Source organism: Vidua chalybeata, chromosome 5 (genome assembly GCF_026979565.1).
Source record: "Vidua chalybeata isolate OUT-0048 chromosome 5, bVidCha1 merged haplotype, whole genome shotgun sequence".
Lineage (NCBI taxonomy): Eukaryota > Metazoa > Chordata > Aves > Passeriformes > Viduidae > Vidua > Vidua chalybeata.
The window spans coordinates 66,379,853-66,404,820 of NC_071534.1; the positions used below are offsets into that span (position 1 = coordinate 66,379,853).

Sequence of the window (24,968 nt, forward strand, 5' to 3'; positions counted from 1 at the left end):
GATCTTCTCACTGTTGGTCTTTGATTATAAATATGAATTATTACTAATATTAAGAAGTACTAACATTTGATGTGCAATTATTTTTTAATTCTTTTTCCTTCTGTCTGCTTTGGGACCTTGACTAACAAATACTCAAGCTACCTTGATTCTTTTAAGATCTTAAGTTCAGTTGTGTTTATGTGCCTGCATTGGTGACCCCATCTATGGACTACTCAGCTGGAGAAGCAGGATGTTGACTGTGCTGCTTGTTCTGAACACAAGCAGCTAGATTGTAAATACCAGCTGAACTGCCCATAGATGCAGACAATTTGAAAGGGCAACCTACCCCAATATTTAAGTAAATCATATTGCTTCAGTTGGTAAAAGAGCAGTTCTGCTGTGTGTCTTCAAATCAACATTCATAATCCTTTCTGATGTAGAAAACGCTGTATATTCTGTAACACACTGCTTCGAGGCTTTGTGTATTGTGCATTAATGATGATTTTGCTCTGTGTACCTCTTCACTGAGCCATAATGATATGGCTTTACCTTCCATTATTATTGTTCCATACTTGTTTTTACTAGTCCAAGAATTTTTGCAATATCTCTCTGGGATACTGTGGGAGAAGAGTGCCTGTTATGCTAATGTTTTTGAGGAGGGTTTTTTGTGAAAGCTTCAGAGGAGCAGTGTCCTTGAGGATGCAGATAAAGCAGTATGTTTTCAAAAAGCATTTCGTTTCCAAGCATATCAGTTAATGCTGTTTAAGTTTAGCTGCTTTATTTGCAGCCTTAATGAGGTATTTCAATGACAGAATAAGTTCTCTTTCTTCTCCTGAGATCACTTTTGGGAAATGTGCAAGCACAACAGTTTCATCAAAAAAGTCTAAAATTGGTTTTTTGTTTAATGTATAAAACAGACACTGTGAAATCAAAGTCATTATGTAGTGTTGCCAGGGAGCTTTCTGTCTACCACTGGGGTTGGGTAGAGTGGGACAAATCAGGATTCTTCACGACAGAAAACTTAATTTGACAAAAAAGGCCGTTTCTTCCTCAACTCACTGTAAATCAGTGTTAGAATGCATCTTTGCCCTGCTCTGTTGAATACTGATGAATGGATCACATTTACATTTTCAGCTGTGACTTGAACCTCCAACCCAACAGAACAGAAGGCCTTTTAAAAAGATTTTTCAATGCCAGTATACGAGTGGCTTTCACATTTGCATTGGAGGATTGATTTAAAACTAAATATTAGCCTTTTAATCCAGGACTGAAGACAGTGATTTAACTCATACTGCTCACAGCTTTGGGATCTTTTTGTTCTTTGCTAACTGAATTATCTTCCTGTACACAGAATTATTTAGGTTTACTAGAATACTGCAATTCTGTAAATTATTTTCTTTTACTTCAATATGAGAAGTCTGAAATCTTTTCTTAGGCTTTAAATTCTAAACAATTCTAGATAAATGTTAAGCAGTATAGGGGCTGTTGTGGCTTATGGTATTTTTTGATGTTCCTATCTGTGTTGTTTGATGTGATCTGTGTTGCAAGTTTACCTTCAGCAAGAGATCTGCTGTTCATATGGAAGTTTTTAGTGTTATTGGTTGTTCTTCATTCAGAAGTTAGCTGCTTCTTAAGTGTTAAATAGTTGTTCACATTTTAATTCAAAAGCTGCAAGCCTCCTGTATATTTCCTGTCAGCTTTTCATCCTGAGACTTCTCTATAGCAAGGTTCTTTTTGTTCAGTTGAACTTGACTTACCAGTGTTTCTGTGGCCTGTTTCAGTTGAGGATAAAATTGAGGGATGTGCCTGAGATCAAGGAGTTTCATGTCCTGGCAAAGAAATAAAAGCCAAAAGTGCTTCCCTGGTAACATTCCAATTCCACATCATCCTTCTCTTCCCACTGAGCAGTGTGGGTGACACTTAGTACCTGTTCAGGCCCTGTGAGTGCACTGCTTTTATCCATTATCGTTATGCTTGTGAGGCAGGAGTTCTGGCTCCATTGCTTCATTCTTTAAGCTGTCTTGTAGAATCACTGAAATTAGGAAATGTACAAAATGCCCCCTTCACTCTTCCTGGGCATAAAATGCATCCATTTTAGAGAGATTGCAATTAGGACTTTGAGGTAAGCTTTTCTGTAAGTTGGTTTATGATTGGTTTTGCTTGTTTGGGCTTTTTAAAATAAACTGACATCAGAAATGGTAGAATAAAGATATGCTCTTAGATATTTTACTGATGTGTAGCTCATGTGAGCCTGAGATCCAGAGTTGACTAGATTTCAGCCCATGGTATGTGGTCTAAATTACAATGGTCAGAAATGGTGGTTTTTACTGTGGTGGTGAGTATTCAGAATGTTCAGCATAGGCTTCAGAGAGTGACTGACTCATCCCTGATGCCAGATCTTGCTTCATAATCAGAAGAGCAGGAAGAGAAAGCAATACTGTGGGGTTTGTGGGGATTTAGTTAAGTTCTTTCCCTCTTCTCAAGAGGAAGAAATGCTTTTGGAGGGAACAAAGCACTGCATGTACCAGTAGATGGTGCCACTGATACTGGAATGTCTCCACTGCTGAACATGAAATTTTGTCTCCCCTGAGAGGGAACAAACTCAATCTCTGCCAATTTCACCATAATTAACTCAGGGCTTTTCCTTATTATATTTCACCTATTTAGAAATACCCAGTGTTAGTATGCTTCCCCATGAAGAAACCTTTTGTGTCCTGCAAGGGAATAACAACAATGTGCTCTAAGACTTTAATTTTCCCCCAGGTATGCTCAGTTTACAGAGATGAAATTATTAGCTCTCAGCAGGCAGGTACTTGTTGAGACCAGAGTAAAACTTTCTGGTATTTGTCTTAAAAGAGTTGCTATAGAGAAATCCCCTCAGTTAAATGCACCCTCTTCCTTCAGCCACAGTCCTCTTGTAGTTTAGCTTTTGTGGGTGTGTGTGAAGTAGTGAGACTTTCCCTTCTCTCAAAGTTAATGGCTAAATGCTTAATAACATGGTAGTAATTTGCTGTGGGTAGTCAGCCTTGACTGTGTGTTCCAACAAGCTTGAAAAATGTAAATACTGCTTCAGTTATTGATTAACAGAAGAGATAAAACCTGTTAAATAGGTAACTGAGATACCCACAATGTTTCACCAGGAGTCTTGTGTGTTACCAGGAGGCTGCATGGTTATGCTTTTGAGGGGGAGTATATTCTGATGCTTCTAACCCACAATTTAAATACATAATCATCTTTTTTTCTGTAAGTGGGTATTAAGTGTCTTGGAAGTGGGCTTCAGTGATGTAAAAGGAGAAAGGAGGCAGTTGTGATGGCTTTGTTTTGGGGTTTTTACTGATGCTTTGTGCCAGGACAAGCTCTGTGTATCAGCTGTGCTTTTGGAATTTTTTTTTTTCTTTTTCTTTTTGTTTTCCTTTCCTGAGCAGTAGGGAAAACCTTCATCCTTCATAAAGTGTAAATTCAAGATGCATTTTTCCCTTACAGGCAATTTCTCAGTAGAAGCATGCAAATGTAGGTTGTTCCTCTCCACTTACTTTGGCTTGTTCTAGAGTTCATCTGTTTACTGCATTAACTTAACATTCTGAAAATAAACCAAAAATACTTCCTTCAGCTTGTTAAATGATATTATGAGGCCTCAGAGTGCAGTTGGTTTTTCTGCATTTAAAACTGATATATACACAGTTGGTTTACATAAATGTGCAAAAGAAATGGTTGTGAAGGCATGTAATTAAGGCAAGAGAGAAGGAAATAAGGGAATTCTATAGCAAACTTGGAAATATTACCATTTGTGGGGGTGCTAGAAGAGTTTTTGGGAAAAGGTTGGCCAAATCACATCTGCTCAGCTTTGTTTTATGTAATTACTACTATTCATTTAGAAGTTTCCCACCTTAGAAGTAAAGATATTCTCTACCTTTGTGGTTATATCTGCTGCTTTTCAGAAAAAAATATTAATACCTTGCCATAACCCATGGCCTTGTCTCTAAGAACCTTTTTTTGCATTTTGAGATGGATCTGAATTTTCTTTCTGTTTGGTAATTTATTGAAGGTCAAATTCTGTAGTTGATGGTATTCAGCATTTTACCTATGGCAGGAGTTAAAAAGGAAATGAAGTATTACAACAATATATGGGGGTTTACTTTCTTGTATTATTTTTAAATAATACTGCATTCTGAAGTGGGCCAAAAAATTTCATGTATATAGTTCTGTCAGTGCAGTGATTGTTTTCACAAGTAAAATGGTACCCATATTTGTACACATTTTTTTCTACAAATTGTCTATTTTATCCTCTCCTTTGTTTGCAGATTGGATTTGCTACCATTTTATGCAAGACTGGTTGCCACATTGCATCCCTGTATGTCTGATGTAGCAGAGGATCTCTGTTCCATGCTGAAAGGAGATTTCAAGTTCCATGTATGTTTTGGTGATTTATATTTTTATTAAAACCAGACCTTTGGGGGAAAAACCCACTTTGTGTTCTGTAGATACTGCTTCTAAAATTCAGTGAATATTTTTCTGTCATCTCACCAGCTCTGTAAAAAAAGAAGAGAAATTTTTGTAACTATGAGTCCTTGTAAAAGAGAAGTTTTTGTAACTTTTCATGTATGCTTGCATATTTATATAAATGAACTGTATAACAGTTACCACAGAAGTTACAAATATTAGAAATTCTGCTCCATCTGTGATAAGAGTTTTCTGTAAAGTAATAACTTGCTTTTAAAATGAGACCTGACCTATTCTAACATTTCCCACTACAAGGCTAATAGTGATCACTATTATCATATAGTGTTTAATTCAAATTAGATTTTACAATTTTAATCTATCAAAATTTTCCACACAAATGTAGTTTTCAGTGTTGTTTCTTTCACTTTCTTTTAAGTTATAATCAAATGTGTTATGGTGCACAGTGATGATTTCTTTACCATTTTTTGAGCTCTGTGGCACAGATTTCAATTTTTTTTCCAATATTGACATTTAAAATGTGTATGAATTCTCAGACTTACTTGAATCTTAACAATGTTAACTTTCTCAGAAAAAACTCTTTCTGTTGGGGAAATACAATTTTCTATTTTGCAGGCTATGTTTAGACGTAATTACATATTTGTGTTTTGTTCCTAAATTTATGCTGAATGTCAGTTACTTTAAAAGTCTGCACATAACTAAATCTGACTTGAAAAAGCCATCAATATTTAATATTTCCTTGAGGACAGTACAAGTGGCCCTATTCACATAGAGACTTCTTATTGATTCAGAAAATACAGAATCTAGAATACTTTATCCCTACTTCACTGGGGCAGAGGAGGAGGATCTATGGCTGTAGGTATGTTAGAGGAATGAATTGGTTTTTGTGGGGGTGGGAAGATGGGGAGAAGAATTGAAAATCTTCTGAAGAAACGAGGTTGTAGGGAGGCTTTTAGGAAACTCAGTGAGAAGTAAAGGTGGAGCTTGAGGCACCAACGTGATACCAAACACTGCTGAATTCCCAAATGTGTTTTGTGCATGTTCAGATCAAAGTAATTTAGAAGAAGTGGGTGTTTTTGAGGGCCATCAATTTTTTGTTGTTTTTTAGGTAAGAAAAAAGGACCAGATCAACATTGAAACAAAGAATAAAACTGTGAGATTTATTGGTGAGCTTACCAAGTTTAAGATGTTCTCCAAAAACGATACTCTCCACTGTTTAAAGGTTGGTATTGTGATAGCCTGTACTCCTGTTTATGCTGATAATGCATACCCATCCTATTCCCCTTCACTTAAGCTGCTGCTGATGTTACCTGAATTCATTACATGGGATGTTTTAAACCCTGATGTCTGTGGCTGCTGTGTATGAGGAGACTTTTATAGCTGCTATAGAAGTTAGGAGGTATAGAATTCCTTCCTCTTCTAATGGGAGGAGTATATTAAAATAAACTTCTACGTTTGGACATAACCAAACTGCTCATAATTTTCTTTGGAAGTATGGCTGACATTGCTACTTATTAATCTGCTGTACATTGCAAAACTTCCATTAATGTTTTTGTGGAATAATTTGAGTTGGATGGGGCCTTAAAGATCATCTGGTTACAACTCCCTGTCTTGGACAGGGGTACCTTCCTCCTAGACTTGGTTTCTCAGAACTCCATCCATGAGACCTTGAGCACTTCCAGGGATGGGGCATCTACAGCTTCTTTGGGCAACTTGTGCCAGGGCCTTGCCAATCCTAACATCTGATCAGTGAAATCCATTGGCATTTATTCTGTAAATAATTTAGTACACCAGCATAGTGTCTGGTGGCTATAACTTAATGTTTTCTGCAGCTGAAAAAAGTGTTTAACAAGCTGTGCTTTTATATAAATACATACCAGATGCTTCTGTCAGACTTCTCTCATCACCATATTGAAATGGCGTGTACCTTGCTGGAAACCTGTGGAAGATTCCTCTTCAGATCACCAGAGTCTCACCTAAGAACCAGTGTTCTTTTGGTAAGAGAAAACTTGTCTTACGGGGGAGGGTGCCATGTTCTGACTTAAAGCAATTACTTCTTTTTTTAAACTATTCTCGAGAACTCCAATTGGTCTAAAAGCCTCTTCATGACTTGAAAGAAAATGTAAAAAAAAAGAATTCAATTTCTGAAGTAAAAGGCTACTAGTCTTGAACTACTAGTAATTCAGAGACAGGGAAAACCCAGCGAATGAGGTTGAAAGAATATTGTAGCTGTACCCGAACATGCCTGAAATAGTGTTTGAGGGGAAAAACAGTAGTGAATAGAACCAGACATGATTTCAACTGGAAGTGAAGACATTTGTGCAAAAGGTGGTTTCTATGCCCTGTTTAATGATCTGGGGTTCTAAATGTGAAAAAAAAAAAAGTTTATGAAGACACTAAGAGAAGCAGTTTTAGAAATAGAGATCGGGAATTAAGATTAGAATTGGGATCTGTAAGTCTGGAGAAGTATTGGGAAAGACTTAAAATTAACAAGAACTGAATAAAAAATAACAAGAACTGAATAATATATTTCTGACTTGGGAGACAGTCCTCAAACTCTCTGTCCAGAGCAAGAGACCGAGTCAGACATGGTTGAAGAAGACCTTCAAAGATAGATTCACTTTTTCTTAAACTAGTAGTCTTTCTTCTTGTGCTCTAGTTAATGGAGAAGCAGTTGCATGCTTGGGTATATTGTACAATTTTTTTTCCACAAAATACTTTTGTTTTCTGAACCTCTTTGAATGTCAGAACATCTGTTGTGGTGATACAGTCATGAGAGGAAAGAGATGGGCAAATTAACTGCCAGTTCCTTGGCTCTTGCTTTTTGTGGCAGTGTACTTTGTATCTTGAAAGGTTTGAATCTCAGTCTTCTAAATGTTTGCCTGCTGATGTGTTGTATTGTGAAATATATTCCTTTCCATAATCAAGAATTTTTCCCCTGAAAACTCAGTTCCATTATCTTTAAAAGACATTTTACTCATTGCTAGCACTTTCTGGTAGTTAATAAAAATTTTACAAGTCAGGAAAAATTAAATACTTCTACCAGAGCTGGTTTTTGTAACTGACTGCTTTTAGTGTTATGCACTACAAAAATGCTGACTGTTAGCTGAATTGCTGGAATCTGCTGGATGAATGCTGAACATGGCTTAACTGTGAAGTGCAAGACAAACCACAAACCCTGTTTGAATTACTGAGGCTTAAAGCCTCACAAGGTTTTGGATAAGCTGTCTTTTATTATGCATTGAGGAACCAGGAGAAGGTGAAAGATGGCAAATAAGTTTGGAATATCTATTTATTTAGATGTAAAATAGGCTAAATAGACTTATATTCTGCATCCATCTTAATAGCTGCATCTTCTAATATTCCCCTAAAAAACCTACAGAGATTAATTTTGACTTAAATATTAAGCAAATTGGATCATAGTCTTATGGTACTGTGGTACAAGTTAGTGTGAACTGTGGAAAAGATTTCTCCCAAAGCAATCTGATAACAATCCTGTGGTAAAAATCCAAGCAATTGTAAAGCTGATCTACTCTTATGTGTAGAATTAAGGCCTGTTGATCCTCTAAATAATTATTGGTCCTAATCTTTACTGCTGATGATGTATTTTGTAATAAGATTCCAAACAGGCTGTGTGTCTCCTATTAAAGACAATGTTGCTTTGTCCTGGTGTGGAAGAAAGTCATAGTTAAGAATGGATTTTAAAAGTAATTAAAGAAAAATTACTTATTGAGAAGTAAAGTGTTTTGTAAGGGCATTGCAAATTTAGTGGCACTAAGTAACTTATTCTAGTGAACATATCCTGGTTTTCTGGAACTGCTTCATGTTTTGCAGATTATTTAGAGATTCTTCTTTTATTAGGACAATGTTTATTTCTAGTAATGGTCGTCTTGGCAAATCTTTCAAATTCAGTGTTCTTTATGTAATTTAAAATACTAATGTAAAACTAGATTAGCTTTAGGATTTATCAGTTGATAAATGAATTACTTGGATTGGATTATTTGAATTGGAGCTTTGAAAGGAAGATCAGCTTCATCTTGATCTATCTTTCTGTAACTTAATTGAGTTTAAATGTCAAATTATTGTATTATACTGTTGTGGTCTTGCTGAAAGAATATTTGAAATTCTGGTATTAAAAGCTTTCTGATGCATTTTTAATCATCTAACTTAGACAATTGTCTTAAGCTTTAGGGCCAGATCACTTGTATTAATAAATATACAGAACTTAAACTGCACAGTGGCTTCCTTCTTGGTGTGACTCCTTTTACTGGTGGCGTTAAAACTGGGAGATGTTGTTTGTACAGGAGGAGGCTGTGGCAAAGTAAATGCAGTTCATGTAGAACTGTGTTAATTCACTATAACAATAATGTGCTTCCAGGAAATTAAAAATTTCCATTTTGAACTGTCAGAATGAGTAGCAGGGCAGAGCAGTGCAGGTATTAAAGGGAAGCAGGAGCTGAACAGTTTCAGTATCTTGCTGTAATCTGATGTTTAAATGTCAGTCATGAAATGCTTTCCAAAATTGGAATTCTCATGATGCTTAGGTTTTGATTAGTTACATCTTTCTTTTTTTTCCCTAATGGTCACCAGATTTTCTTTTGAAATGCTTCTGCAATATATGCTACATGCAGAAAGATTGTGCTACTCACCAAGAAGAAAAACCCAAACAGTTTTAATATTTTAACATGGATACTTTAATGTTGTTTTGGTCTGTTTTTATCAAAGGAAAAACAGAAGCCTAATCTTTAAATGTAGTGCTTTACCTGTGTAGTTCTTAATTTTAGCCTAGTAAAAGAAGGACCCAAAGTAGCTGATGGGCTTCAAGCACTTTGGACCACAAGTCTTGCTTTTTTCTTCTGAATTGCATCAAGGTTTTAGTCACTACAGTGCAGTGTTATGATTTCTCTTTCCTGCTTGTCTGTCTGATGCCTTAGCTGAAAAAGGACTGAAACAGTTTCTTGAAATACTGAGGATTTTTAATAAGTAGAGATTAAGACTAATACAATCCACTTACAGTTAGAACACACACTCTGGACTGCTCAAAACCCAATTAATTACAGTGATGTTGAAACTTCTTGTTGTCTCTTCTGGGAAGAAACATTTTAATTATAAACTATTATTTACAGTATAATATACAACTTTTTATAACAGGAAAATACACAAATTGTATAGGTTTAGGGGATTTAAAATGCTGTTTGCAAGCCCTTCTGCCATTTTCTCTGTTCTGCTTCACTTTGGCCCACTTCATTTTTCAGTTTATAGTATAGCATGGTAAATGCTTTTAAGGCAGCAAAGGTGTATTTTCTCTTGATCTATCTAGAAAAGGTGAAACATTTGCAAAGGTAACATTAACATATATGACATGGTAAAGTTTGGGAATTTTCTACTCTTAAGTGTTTTTTCCCCACATAAAAAAATTTTATGTACTCAGTTGTTAAGTGCTGTGCATCTGTTAGGTGCCTGTAGGAAAATGTGCTGCTACTGACAGAAATTTCCCATTTGGAAAGGAGCAGTCTCACAGGGAACCAAAGGAAAGACCATTTGTGTCGTGGAAAAGGTTAGGAATGAAATGCCTTAGGGTTGGTGTCAGCTGGAGACTTTCCTGGTGATAGATGACTAAAATCCAGGAGGAAACTTACATTATTTGTTGGGCTACTACATTACACAAAGCTACTCTTCCTCATTGAATTAGCAGCTGAAACTCGGGGTTATGGAGCTGTTTGAGTACATTGACATTTCAGTTGAACTGAAATGTCTGCCTAAAAGAAATTTTAAATTACTTAGGTTTAGTGGAAAGGCCACCAGCATGAAAAATAGTGCTTTCTCACCAATAATCAAAGGAGGTTTAAACTCTTGGTTGGTTTACAGGACTGCCTGAATGGATATACTAACATTTGTGTGTAGGGATGAAACAGTACTTACATATTAATTTTGTTTATCTATTTGGAGTTATAAATTACTGTGTAGCCAACCTCTAGCAGCTAATAAAGTTTACACAGGACCAGTTTCCTGGCGAACCACTGTAGGATCACTTACAGAATTACACTTATATACATATAATTAGACAGATGCATACTAAAAAGTAATTTAATAATGAATTAAGCTCATCTTTATCTGTAAAAATCAGCTGCTTAGAACTGCTTTTTTCATTCTTGTACAGAATTTTTAGATAAAAGAAAATTTTAAACCCCACAAAATAAACCTTAACTTACATATTTGAAGTGAAGTTTGGAGAAAAGATTTTATTAAGTGAGGAAAATCAGGACAATCATGACAATTACGCACAGTAATTAGTGCTAAGTCTTACTTGTCTGATTTTTCCTGAAACATTACTTTATGGTAGATACTGTTTTTCTTGCAGTTGATTCTGCTTGAGTAAACAGCAGTAATGGAGCATGGAATAAGGAAAATTCGATTGTCTAAACCTTTGGAAATTCATATGAAACCATCAGAAATTCTCCGGAGTTACATGCTGATGTAAAAAGTAGATTGCCAGTCTTATGATAATTCACTGTGTTTGTGTCAAGACGTCAGTATTTCAGCTGCTTTAGTTAAAGAAAATCCAGTTAAATAATGTTTTAAACAGAGTTCCTAGTAGTCTTACGAACCATTTATCTGAACAGTAGCATTAAGATTTTGAGTTAAATCTTAAATACTTTTCCAAAACCATTTTTACCACGGGTGAGCCATCATAAAAATAGGGTTCATAAAGAAAAATGACCATGGAAGGAGCAACACAGAACCATATATATGTACTTTGTCTTTTTTTCTCTCTACCCAAGCTTTTAACTTACTTTTCTGCAACCTTTCATATTTACTATATCCCAAATGTAACTCTTAAAGCCTTTGGCTTGAATATGTGGCATGTCAGCATCTCTAACTGATCATTTGCATTTGTTTCCAGGAACAAATGATGAGGAAAAAACAAGCAATGCATCTTGATGCACGCTATGTTACAATGGTAGAAAATGCCTATTACTACTGTAATCCCCCTCCAGCTGAAAAAACTGTGAAGAAAAAACGTCCTCCTTTGCAGGAATATATCCGTAAGCTTCTCTACAAGGATCTCTCCAAGGTCACCACAGAGAAGGTAAATCCTTTCAAAATCTTTAATACAGTTTTTACTGAAAGTGGTGTAGTAGTAACTTTGCAAAAGGTTTGGGGAGGGCTATGGTTTTTTTCAGTTGCAAGGAAGAGGGATCATTTTTGTATTAATGAATAAAATGGTTAATTTCTTTTATTGGAACATAGTTGTGGACCTGTGTTCTCAACAGCATCACATGCTGAACAAAGGGAGAGCGAGATGAGAATCATTGTGTTCTGTACATTGTGTTGGGAGAGTAAGGGACAAAAGGCTTCAGTTAAATACAGACTGTAAGAGCAAGGAAATTATGGAACAGCCTCGGACAACTTGATCAGTAGCTCAAGGACAGCGGTGGGATTATGTACGTAGAGTCTTCCATAGCCACTGCAGGTCTGGAGGATGCCTGGAAGGGAGAACAAGGTTGTTTGCTGGTGCTTACAGGAGTTTCATCCCAGCCAGGAGAGGGGGGGATGACAGGAGCAATCTTGATATTTTACTTGATAAAATATGAAGCTTGTCTTAAAATTTGGTTTAGGTCCTGAGACAGATGCGCAAGCTACCTTGGCAGGATGCAGAAGTTAAGGACTATGTTATATGCTGTATGATCAACATCTGGAATGTGAAATATAATAGTATTCACTGTGTAGCCAACCTCTTAGCAGGGTTGGTCCTTTACCAGGAAGATGTGGGAATTCATGTTGTGGATGGAGTACTAGAGGATATTCGACTAGGAATGGAGGTAAACAATCAGTATCCTTGCTAAGCTATACTCATTTGCTTATGTTGAAAGGAAAACTAAAATAATTGTGCTTAAAGAAAGAAATCCTTGGATTCTCTTTCTTTTTTGTTTTGGTCTGATGACTTTTCTACCTCAGGTACTCGCTTTGTATAGGTTGATCTAAATTAATATAATCACTGTACCAAAAAAAAAAAAAAAAAAAACGACAAAACCAGACTAACATTACTTAAGACAATTGTTTTGCCTCCCTTATCATAGTAAGGCCATAGAATTTATTCTTTGACAATGTAGACAGATTTACACAACTTCCAGTAACTTAGGAGACCAGTCCATATTTTAAAAGCTGTTATAATTACAAGATTTCTCTGACTGAAAAGTCATCATAGATTTAAGATGGAGTGTATGGTAAATGTATTGGAAGTTACTAGCTGACCAACTTTCATACTACTTTTTAATGTTTACTTTTGTGTAATGTATGTAGCCATAAATAACCATCTTTTACTATAAGAAATTCTGTCAAATTTTTTATACACTTTTTTCCTTTGTAAAAGGTTGGTTGGGATTGGATTTTTTAATTTTCTGTCGTGTCTGCATGATAGAGTGAATTTTCTTGTTATTTTTTGATAAAGGTTAATCAACCAAAGTTCAACCAACGGCGGATCAGCAGTGCCAAGTTTTTGGGGGAGCTTTACAATTATCGAATGGTGGAGTCAGCTGTAATATTTAGAACTCTGTATTCCTTCACCTCATTTGGTGTGAACCCTGATGGCAGTCCTAGTCCACTGGACCCTCCAGAACATCTTTTCAGAATCAGACTTGTCTGTACTATCCTCGATACCTGCGGGCAGTATTTTGACAGAGGATCCAGCAAGCGAAAACTTGATTGCTTCCTTGTATATTTTCAGGTATTCTAAATTTTATGCAGGTCTGTGAAGTTCTTTAACAAGCTAATATAAGTCAGTCTGGTAGATATTTATCTCATTGATCTCTAGCACTGCAATTTGTAGAAGCTTGTCTGTCTGGTAGCAGTTTTAGTTTCAAGTGATAATGTTACGTTGAGTTATGCCAAAATGATCTGGAGGCATTCAGTGCTCACATTGGGGTTTGCTGAACTTGAAGAAGAGATTATTTAGGCTGCTGTCCTCAGCTAATGGTTTTTGTAGAGAAAGAGGAGTCAGATACTTCTCAGGCCTGCACAGTGAAAGGATGAGAGGTAATGGGCACAGGTTGCAGCAAAGAAAGTTCTGACTCAATAAATGTAATGAAGTGGGGAAAAGATTTCATAATGAATGTTTAAACACTGAAATGAGGAATTCCAGACCATGGAATTCATGCTAAAACTTGCTGGATTTAATTTGTTTTTCCTTCTGCTTTTCTCTATAATTTATACTAAAACAAGGGTATTGAAAAACTAAAATTAAGGTGATAATTTATTTCAAACCTTAAGGATACAAAGTCACTCATCTGCATACAAGGTGTAAAATGGTGTTTTGAAGTGTAGAACCTCAGAATGGTTTGGGTTGGAAGGGACCTCAAGGATCACCTTGTTCAAACCCCCTGCCATGGGCAGGGACACCTCCCACTGGACCGTGCTGCTCACAGTATGATATGGTCTGATTTTTAAAAGAAAAGAAATGTTTTGGGGAAGACATCATTATATTTCTGTTACACCTTATAATTTCAGCAAGCCTTCTTCTTAAGCATGTCATCTTTTAAATAAGATTCTGTTATTCATACTTCATTTTCAGATGCAGTTTTTGCAGCACCTTGATTCTCATTTTCTAGTGTTCGGTTCACTTAAAAATCAGCATTAATTTTTTACAGTGTCACTGTAAGAGGTATATGTGAATTTATTGTAAAGCAAACTGGATAAAGCAGTTGAAGCTGGCTGCAGTCTACAGATTTGTTTTATGATGTTTTCCTCCTTTTCCCCATAATATGCCTTTGGGGATATTAATTTTCTTGAAAATATTTGGGGGAAGGAATCGAAAGCTGGCTGGTTGTTAAATGGTCATCTCTTGTAGAAAGAGTTTACCATGGGAAGGCACTTTCTTGTCAGGGCTTTTTTGTTGAGTCTTCTAACAGTAGTTATGATTCTTAATGTTTGTGGTATCCAGTGTTATGAAACAAGTTTTAGTGATACCAAAATATCTAACAGTTGTATGAAATAGGAGAGTAGTGACATGAAAGCTTTTGCATTTTTTACTGTACAAACATGGCATTTTAAACTTAATAACTTAAATGGTTTATAAACAGTGTGCATATAACTGATTTCAATATTTGGTATTCTAGCGCTATGTGTGGTGGAAAAAAAGTCTGGATGTTTGGACAAAAGACCACCCTTTTCCTATAGACATAGACTATATGATCAGTGATACACTGGAACTGCTGAGACCAAAGATAAAGCTCTGCAATTCTCTGGAAGAAGCTGTCAGACAGGTGCAAGACTTGGAACGAGAATTCTTAATAAAATTGGGTAAGAAAATGTGCAAGGGAAGTAAGGTATTTTTAACAATTCCTGTAATTCTTAAATTGCCTCTTTATGCTGGTAATAGGTAACTTTTTTTGTTGTTAGGATCATTTATTCTTGTGATAGAAATGTTTTTGTACCTTTTTTGCATATTCCTTTCTAATCATCATAGATACTATACAGAATCTTCATAACTCTAAAGTAATAGATGTTGTAAAAAATAGTCAATATGAATACTCTTAATATAATAGTATTTGGAGAGCAGAAGTGTGTGTCTGTGTGTGCATTAATTTATGGAGTCACATGGTGCAAGTTAGGAGAAAGAAAATCATTAATTTAATCAGAAAAATGGAGGAATCACACTAATTTCAGGAGAAAACAGTTGGGCTGACAGCACAGCTCTGTTGAAAATAGACTGATTAGTGAGTATTTAAACTCTTATCATCATATTAATCTTTAAATCTCTTTAAACCTCTACATATCCGTTCTTAGAAAATGTTGGATACTATTGTGCTCACTGTTAAATTGAGTTGTTTTCTAATCTTCCATTTTTATTTGAAAACAAACTTGTTCATTAAAAGATTTTATATGTAAAGTTTGCACTTATTAAGTGTTAATTAGAGCACTTCACCGACTTGAACACATTCAATTTTTAAGAATATGGGATGAATATTAATATTTCAGTGGGATGAATATGTCTAATAGCCACATAAAAGGTGGCAACTTCTGGTTTAGGAGGAATTTTTATTTAAATTATACTATTTATTTGATTGACATGCCTTGAAATTCCCTATGTAGTAACTGAAAAGCAGATTAGAATTCCCCTGTGGTGTGATCTGAACTCATGATTTTCATGCTCTCAAAGTGATAACCAAGAAGAGATAGACAACGAGTTATATAAACTGTAATAGTCTTTTAAAAGGTACTCAGCACTTCCTTCCTATAAATAACAGGAGCTTCACAAAACTTTGATGGCTGACCCTAAGTGCAGTTGGTCTAATGTCAAAAAAGGAATGACAACCTGAATAGTGACTGTGTTGACTCTAGTAAATTCCTTGAGAAACTAGGAAACTCGTTCCAGGACACTGGAAGTCTAGACATCAGCAATCTTCTGGAGGATTAAGAAAAGAAAAAGAAAGAATATATGAGAACAATAGTGTATGCTAGAAGTCTGGGGGTTTTGCACTGGATGGCTTAAACTTTGCAGTAGTCATTTTCTAAAAACAGATCTTAATTTTTTTCCTGAATCAGAACCATGCTCAATTCTTAAATACATTCTGATTGAAATCTATATATAAGACTAAACTGGACACTGAAACACTGTAAAAAGCTAAGACTAATTTTTCACTTCTGTGGAAATGGTACAGATAATCTAATAGATTGAAGGATGCCTTACTGAAAGAAAGGAGATGTTTATGTTTGATATTTTACACACAGAGTAAACTAAAACATCTTGAAGGACAGAAGGCAAGCAGGTCAGCAAGAGAAACTGCAAGATGAACTAAACACACGGTGTAAGAATGTCAGACCTGTCTGCAAGGAGGATGAGCAGACCAGATCGTACTTGTGGAAGAGACTTTGCTTTCCCAGAGATTTCATATAGGCACCTACATCCTCATAGGTTCAAGTACAGCCTCAGAGCATTAGGAGAGAATCATAAAGGTTTATTATAGGCTGAGAAAATTGTTGTTTCACAGCTGTTAATTGACAGTAGAGGGAAGTACTGCAGCAAAGACTGCAGGGGCTTCATGTCTCTGGTTCTGCTGGTTTTGTGCAGTCTCTGTAGTTTGGTACTCAGATTTTGTTGCATGTGTCAGTAGGGTCCACATTTAGTTTGAGGATGTTTTGAGGTAGTTTGCACAGCTTCTTCTCTGGGAGATTTTAAACATTCTCTCTAATATTTTCCTCCTTTTCGGACAGGACATTATTACCCTTTAAGTTAACTATATAGGAAATGTTTCATTCGGAAGTCAAATATTATTACCAATGGGAAGTTATAGTACTCAGTAACAATGGACTTTTGAACTGATCTTTCATGTATAACTTGAGTCGTTATATGTGTTCTAATGTTCTAAATCTTTATCTTTTTCCAAATTTCAGGAATTGTGAATGACAAAGATTCCAAAGATTCTATTACAGAAGGAGAGAATTTGGAAGAGGATGAAGAAGAGGAGGAAGGTGGAGCAGAGACAGAGGAACAATCTGGAAATGAAAGTGAAGTAAATGATCCAGAAGAAGAGGTGAGCTTAATCATTTACCTTGCATCATGTAAAAGAAGTGATTTTGATTGCTTGTTACTTTCTGAAGCCCTTCTAAATCAGAGTTAGCAGGTGAAATCTGGGCGCGCACAGCCCAGTCAGTACTGTGGTATTCCCATCCCAGTTCCGTGTATGTGGAAAACTGAGTGTCTGAGGCTTATTCCTTATTTTGGCAGAAACTTGAACCTGACAGCTTTGCTCAGGCCATGTGCTGCTTCTCAGCAAGAAGACACCTTCAGTTTTTGGCATGAAAAAAACTCACTTTCAGATGACTTTCTTTATCTGTTGTAGAAGCAAATGTATTGACTAAATGTCAAAGCAGTCATTAGGAAAAAAATAACAGGTGTTCAGGATATGTCTATGCAATGTGAATAAATAAAAGATTTATGGAGCATAAAAACCTTCCTTGTTTACTGTGCTAATAATATTTTCAATCCAAAATGGTCAAGCCAATAAAAAAAACCACAAGTATGTAGAAATCCTGACTTGTCACTATGACACAGCAAAGTTGACATGATAATGGTATTGTTACAAGAAAATGAGTTCATCAAGGAAATACAGAACAGCTTTTCTCCTTATGCTTGGGCTGGTTGATTTATTAATAAGCTTTCTTTCAGTAGATATCTCTCAGCATTAAAGGTCCTGAAGTTTGGCTGGGTTTGTGCCTTCACCCATAAATTAGTATCAATAGAATCAGAAACAGTTGCAACGTGGGGAAGGCACCTCAGGAGATCTTTGTAGTTCCCTTCTTTGAACTTCTTGAGTTCTTGCCAATCCATTCTTCCAGCTTGTGGACTTCCCTCTGAGTGGCAGCATGTATCAACCACCAGTCCCAGTTTTCTGCTGTACATTTGTGAAATTAGTAATAAAGCTGAGTGAGTTCAGACTGAAACATTAAATAAAAACCAAACAAATTTACAAAGACTTAACTAAGCAACATGAAGAGTTTAGGAAAATGTTTGAGGAACCAGCTGTCCTTCTTGTTTTAAAATAGTCAGCAGTTAAAATTGAATATTTCAGGAGGGCTCTGACAATGAGGAAGAAGAGGGTGAAGAAGAGGAGGAAGAGAACACTGATTATCTTACAGACTCCAATAAGGAAAATGAAACCGATGAGGAGAATACAGTATGTATTGAGCTGGAGATAAGTGAATTGAATTTACATCTTTGGTTTTCTTTACTCAATGTTTTTTGCCAGTGCTGCTCATAACATATCTGGAAAAATACAGCAAGGACACTTCCTGCTATTCTTTCAAATACATTTTGTAGCTTATTTTCATGTATGCATACTTTGGTTATTACCTTTTGAAAATTTTTATGCTGTCAAATTTACTACAACATGTGTTCTCTGTGAGCTTTCACAGGGAGCTAGACTGGAAAATATTGTGTAAATTATGGTTTTGCAATGCCAGCAGTAGTAGCAAACTGGTAGGATACAACAAGGTAAACCAATTACACTCCACTAGATCTGAAAACAGAAAAGGAGACGAGCCAAGAAGTCTTGGCTTGTACACCGCATTTGTATACAAATTTGGGATTGACAGATTATAATGTATGCAGCTAAAGAACCCATCTGGTTGAGCCTGAATTGCAGTTACATAGTAAGGAAATAATGAACATTATAGAACAATGTGTTACAGTGCTGACTTCTGACATTTTTGTTGTCATGTTGTGCTTTCCAAATAATTGGAGAGTAGCCTTTGTCCTGAAAATATCATCTAACTTTATGAACTTAATGGAAAATTGAATTAAAATAGATTTTTTATTGGTGCCACATCTTGAATGTGTCCATGCACCTACACACACACACGCGTCTGTCAGAATGTTATGAGTGACCATAAATCAGGAGAAATGCCTTTCAAGAAAATAATCAAGACTGAAAACTTCTTTCTTGAACAATTTGGTTCTATAAACCTTTTGATTGTGTATGATATAGAAGTAGTAAGGATATTTTCCACTTACTTCTAGACTGAATATTCATATTTCTGAAACTAATGTAATGGATGATTTTTTCCATTGCAATAGGAAGTAATGATTAAAGGAGGAGGACTGAAGCATGTCCCTTGTGCAGAGGATGAGGACTTCATTCAGGCCTTGGATAAAATGATGCTGGAAAATCTTCAGGTATGAATACTTGTTTTCTTAATTTAATGTACAGCTAAGTTTAGTTGATTTTTTTCTTAAAGTAAATAAGTGATTAATGCTTAGGTTACCATACTAAAGGAATGAAGACTTTTTTTTCCCCTTTGTTTTGGCCTCTTCTGTGCAGTTGACTTGTTTGGCTTTTAGTAAAATACCTGTTAATTGTATTGTTTGCCCAGTGAATACTTGACATACTGATGTATATTTTACAGAATGAGTAATGAATGCAGCAGATACTGTGCAAAACTTCTGACACTATCTTAGGTTTTAATAGACTTAAAATGCAGATGCATTTAAATTTGCATAAGCTTCTAGTACTTTGTTTTCTTAGTCACATGTGGTAAATATTTCAGTATTGAGTATAGCAAGCCCTGTATAATAAATGTATTAATAAGATGTACCAAAAAAAATCTTGAATTGAGAATGTACATTCTACAGTGTGTCTCATCAGGTCTCTAGATTTCTTTCCCTAAGAGATTGCCCTGTAACTTTCTTCTTCACAAGCAAAGAAAACAAAAGGAAAATATAGTAAGCCTAATAAATGTAGTTACATATTACTTAATTTTCCTGGAAGGTTAAACCTTTTTCAGTTGTGAAAATATGAATGTTGCCAGCCTGACTGTGTCAGCATCTGATCATTTATAGAATCCACTTTTTTTTCATAGCAACGGAGTGGTGAATCTGTTAAAGTGCATCAGTTGGATGTTGCTATTCCTCTGCATCTCAAAAGTCAGCTGAAGAAGGGCCCCCCACTTGGAGGTGGAGAAGGAGAGTCAGAGTCTGGGGACACAATGCCATTTGTCATGTTAACAAGAAAAGGCAACAAACAGCAGGTAAGGTATAGATACTGTTTAAATAAATAAAGACCTTTCACTTCAAAAAAAGTAACACAGAATTTTCTATTTCTTTTCATTTCTCAAAATCAGATACAGACAACTTCATTTTGACACATGGAAAATACCATATATAATTTCGTGGAATTCTTGGTTGTTAGTAGAAATGATGTAGAAAAATTACTATTTACATTTGGTGATTCTGCCAGTAGGTCAGTGATATGTCTTGCATGTATTTTAGATATAGTTGTGGAAGATGAAGAGATGTGGTTGGTGGACTGTCACTGAATGTTGAAAGGACTAGAAAGAAAAAGGAATATTCCAGAATCTTTAAGATTCTACAGCTTTTCCTGAAAACACTTTCAGCTTCAAATCAAGATATATGGCTATTGCTAAATTCCATTTCCTAGGTAACTGCCACTTGGCTGAATTTATTCAACTTGCAAAAAGAAAAAAAGTCATTATCCCTGAAGACACTGTTAGGAGACTATTCCAGAATGCATGGAGTGAATCTCTTGGAGAAACTGAAATGTAAATCAGTTTGATAAAGCAAACTAACTCCTTGCTTCATGCAGCTAAGCTGTATGTTAGTCTTGGCTCTTTTCTCCAGTGTATGTTTGAATTTTCCTAGCTCAGCAAATGCACAGTACACAAATCTCTACCTAACACATTCCACATGTATTTCTTGTCATGGTTCAGGGCTTTTAAAGAAATCTTTTCTTTTTGGTTGTATAATTTGATGAAAATAAATTACTCTGGATTTATATGGAAAGCATACCCAAGGAATTGTTTCGTACCATGTATGTGAGCCTTTCAAGTGTTTAGATCCATGTCATTACTTGGTTTTTATATTTGTTACCGAAATTGTGACAGTAGTGTAGCTGTTGGGGTGTATAAACCTGAACTAGGCTCCTTCTCTTTGTTCATATAAAACACATTTCAAAAATCCATGTAGGAAATGGTTATTCTGTTTTCCTGGAACTTCAGTGTGGTGTACAAAGTTCTACAAAAGCTCTGAGTGGAAGACTTTTGTGGTCATTGGTCTGAAAAGGGGTTTAAGAGAACTCCATTTTTTAAAAAATGTTGTTTAGCTTTTTCAGGATAATTTACTAGGAGTATCTGTAGTTACAAGGAATTTTGGGATCTTCATATTCCATGTAAAGGGGAAAGTATTGCAGAAATGTGATTTAGAAAGAAAGCAGAACTTGTTCAGGAGTTTTCCCTGCTCCTCCCCCAATATTTGGTTTTTGGAGTATGCTCTTCCTGCCAAAACTCCTCTCAGTGGTTCTAGAAATGTAGAAAACAGTTGCTTTATAGACTACTTCAGCTCTTGAATTAATGAAAGGCTTCTTTGTCCATAGTTCTGTATTCAGGAAAAAAATGTGTTTTAGTAGAGTTTTAATAGAAAAATAAGCAGGAAAGAAGAGGTGGAGTTGAAAAGAAAATAATTATTCCTTCTTACAGTGCTTTATTTTAAATCTGAATGAGCAGAATGTGTAATGAGTTTTGAGGTGATTCACTGTTAAGTTATAGCTGTAAACTTTCAGCTTTAAAAAACAGTCAAAAGAAGTTTGCAGCAGCCTGGGAAGCTGTAAGTAACTTCATCTGCACAGTCACCAGAGTGATAAATGACATCAGCCTACTTGCTTGCTCTGCTAGTAATGATTTCAATCTCCGTGTGCTTTCTCAGTGGTGCTCCTGAAACAAGAAAATGTTAGAAAAAAGGAATGTGCTGTGCTTCCTTCCTGAGGATAACATTTGGTAGTGGAGGTCCAGTTGCCAAATACTCAGTTGACATGTCAGTGTCCACCCAGATTTTAGTTCAGCATTGACAAGTAGTTTTTTTTAAGTAACGCAAGATCAACTGACTGATATTTACCAGCTGCATATATCCAAATTAATGGTAATTGCAGGCTGATAGTGACAAGACACCATATTTTATCCTCAAGACTTAGAAAACTAGTAGCATAGAACCTAACATGGTTATTTGAAATAAGGATGATGGCATTGTGATTTATCCATAAGACATGAGAGAGCAAGGGGAAATAAAGTTGGCATCATAAGGGATCAGAACTGAGCTGTATCTAATACCATTTGGTGTTTCTGAACCAGGAAGTTTTATGCCAAGTAGGTATGAACTAAAATGAGATATAGACAGTAAAAAGAAAGTCAAGAAATTTGGTTACTACCTAAGACAAAAGATTTTGTTCCCTTTGAAAGATTTTTAGCAAGGCTCCATAAAAGAATGATATCCATGGAATGGTCAAATCCCTCCCTGAATGTGAAGTTTTTAATCTCATTTATATCTTCATGTCTTTATCTCATGGCATTTTTGTAAAATCTGTGGTCTGGTCTTCTGAATAATGACTTTTGATCTTCCTTTGGTTTGACATCTTTAAAGTGAAATCCTGCATCCTGCCCCCATCTCACAGATTTGATAAGAGGTTTTTGATACACCTTTTCACTATTGCAAATTGGAAATGTTTCAGTTGTTCAATGATCATCATATCCTGTAGTAATTGTCATCAGTGACTGGATTTCAGGTGGCAGCTGATTGCCTTGAGATAGTGACTCAGTGGTGTTTTGTTAATTGCCAGGCTGTTGTTTTTCTGTATCTGTTTCTCTCATTTACACCCTTCTATAGTTCAGTTTTCTTTTTCTACTTTAAGCATCCTGTTTGTAAATACCAATCCCATTTAGCTGATAAATGCATAGAACAGAGAAAATATAAAGGACATATTAAAATGGATGAGGAGCTTAATGGTGAAGCTGAGGAATGATTTTTATTATGAAATGCTGCTAATGGGTTAGTTATTTGTGTAGTTTACGTAAAGTTCATTTGATAATATCAGGCAACCTGCACAGCCTGCTCAGCAATAAGTAACCAAAGCTTACTTTGCTCTTGGAATTTCAACTTTGCTTTCTATTCTTCCCTGCACACCTTAATAACAAGCTCATATCTATATTCTGTATAATATGCTATTACCCTCCCCCCAACCCCTCCAAAAAAATCTCATCTAAATACATCTTGTAGTTGGTAGGGTTTAGGGATTTACTGTACCCAAGTTTTTCTCAGATCTTTGCAAGAGTCTGTCTTTACTGTTTCAAAGACAGTTTATTTTCAAGTGCTTCATCTGAGTCTTCTCATACTCATCACTGCTGCTAGTGAGGCATTACTGAGATACCTTGAGACTCTTTAGTGATTATTGCATTAAATACTAACTGCAGGTGGTGAGGATTTTGCTTTTACTCTAAATCTTCTCAGCAGAGGTTTTGATAATTTACCTCTCTCTGCAGCTTTTGACAGTGTAACAGAAAAGAACACTTAGGAATTTACTTCTCTTTCTTTGGAAATAGATCTCCCATGACAAGTAACAAGGAGCAGGATTCAGAGTAGTTCATGGAATATTGAGAGTGATTATCATTAAATGCATTAACCTTCTTATGGCATAGAAATACTTATTTGTAACAGACATGGAGTTGAAGGAGGAAGTGAGATTTTTCTAAATGTTTGCAAACTTTAGCATTAAGGATTTTCTTAGAACTGTTGTTTCAGTTGTGGATAAGATTAAGAATTATTTCTCTGTTCTGGAACAACTGTAAAAAAATAGATATGTAGAAGTAACAAATTGGATTTTCTGAGTCTGGGGAAAAAGAAATCGCCTTCCCTACACCTTCCTGAAAATATCAGCTGGATTTCCAGAGAGAGGGTACTTCTGTGGGAGTGCCAAGCTTACCTGGTGTGCCTTATGGCAAATCAGATAATGGGTCTTTAAATCAGAATGTGTGGTGGGCACATTTGGGTATGGGGGAGGAGGAAAAGATCCATCTGACACTATGGTTGTCACTAGACTAAGAAGCAGCACTGGGGAGCCAGAATTATTCTTAAAAGAAAAGTACTGGCCAGGGAATACCAGGGAATGTCTGAAATGCTTGAAATGTTTTTCCTCTGTTATCACAAGGGGTAGTAGTAGATATTCTGCTCAGGGGGCTTCATCTCCTTGGAAGGAAGAGACCTGAAGAGGGAGATGCAGCTTTCTGAACCAGCTGTGGTGCTTTTATCTCAAGACCATGGCAATTCTCTGTGGGCAAGTCAGCTGGTATGAAAATAAGAAATAAAGCACATGGCTGTGCCTTCCTAGGGAAAGACAGTTTTATTCACATGAATACTGTGTGTAATAGGTTTTGAATTTGGCCTTTTTTGTGTGTTCTCTGTGTCTTTAGCAGGTCTTGCATTTTCTTATGCTACTTTAGGTGAAATAGAGGTTCAAAACAAACCAACAACACACTTCACAGTAGAAACTTCTGTAGAAAGTATCTCATTGAAATAACCTAGAAATAACCATAGCATTTCTGTATTTTGGATTGTTTTGTATTGGTTGGGTTTTTCCTCTGATGGGCACTTAAAAACTTACTTTCATTTGCAGTTTAAGATCTTAAATGTACCGATGTCTTCCCAACTTGCTGCAAACCATTGGAACCAGCAGCAAGCAGAACAGGAGGAGAGGATGAGGATGAAAAAGCTCACTTTGGATATCAATGAACGGCAGGAACAAGAGGATTATCAGGGTAAGAAAATTACCAAGGATTTAGTTTTTATTTTCAGGGGAGGCTTTGTGGATCTGCAGAAAGCATTATTTGTGATGATTAGCAGCTGAAGTTCTAAATATTGATTTGCAGTACTTATGGGAAACCTTTATTTTGGTTTTAGTCATTTATTGTTTCCTCCTTTTTTTATACTTGGGGAACTTTTTTTAATTGTTCCATGAAAAGGAATTTTCAAGTGGATCTCAAATTTCAGCATTTCCATTTATTTTGGGAAACGGGAAGAATTGAGATTGTTCTTTTAAAATTAAGGTAATACAAAATCAATGTAATGTTTACTGCAAGACAGTTGATTTGGATACAAGATGAATTCTGTGCAATTTAAGCTCTGCTTTTAAACTATTAATAGGTGTTTTAGGTATTAATAATATTTAGACTCCTTAGTCTTGCTGAGAATTGCA

At 35.8% G+C, this 24,968-nt stretch overlaps 1 protein-coding gene across 3 annotated transcripts in view; it reads left to right on the forward strand.

Annotated features, from left to right (window-relative positions):
• UPF2 (UPF2 regulator of nonsense mediated mRNA decay) overlaps nt 1-24,968 on the forward strand; it is a 51,152-nt gene that overhangs the window by 15,512 nt on the left and 10,672 nt on the right. For 2 of the 3 annotated variants that reach the window (XM_053942478.1, XM_053942479.1), the window contains exons 9-20: nt 4,281-4,389; nt 5,546-5,659; nt 6,318-6,434; nt 11,342-11,527; nt 12,057-12,260; nt 12,890-13,165; nt 14,553-14,736; nt 16,831-16,970; nt 18,009-18,113; nt 19,013-19,111; nt 19,795-19,962; nt 24,390-24,531. In XM_053942478.1, the coding sequence (XP_053798453.1) occupies nt 4,281-4,389; nt 5,546-5,659; nt 6,318-6,434; nt 11,342-11,527; nt 12,057-12,260; nt 12,890-13,165; nt 14,553-14,736; nt 16,831-16,970; nt 18,009-18,113; nt 19,013-19,111; nt 19,795-19,962; nt 24,390-24,531 (1,844 nt within the window). The remainder of the gene's footprint in view (nt 1-4,280; nt 4,390-5,545; nt 5,660-6,317; nt 6,435-11,341; nt 11,528-12,056; nt 12,261-12,889; nt 13,166-14,552; nt 14,737-16,830; nt 16,971-18,008; nt 18,114-19,012; nt 19,112-19,794; nt 19,963-24,389; nt 24,532-24,968) is intronic. The other variant, XM_053942480.1, reaches the window with a different exon arrangement.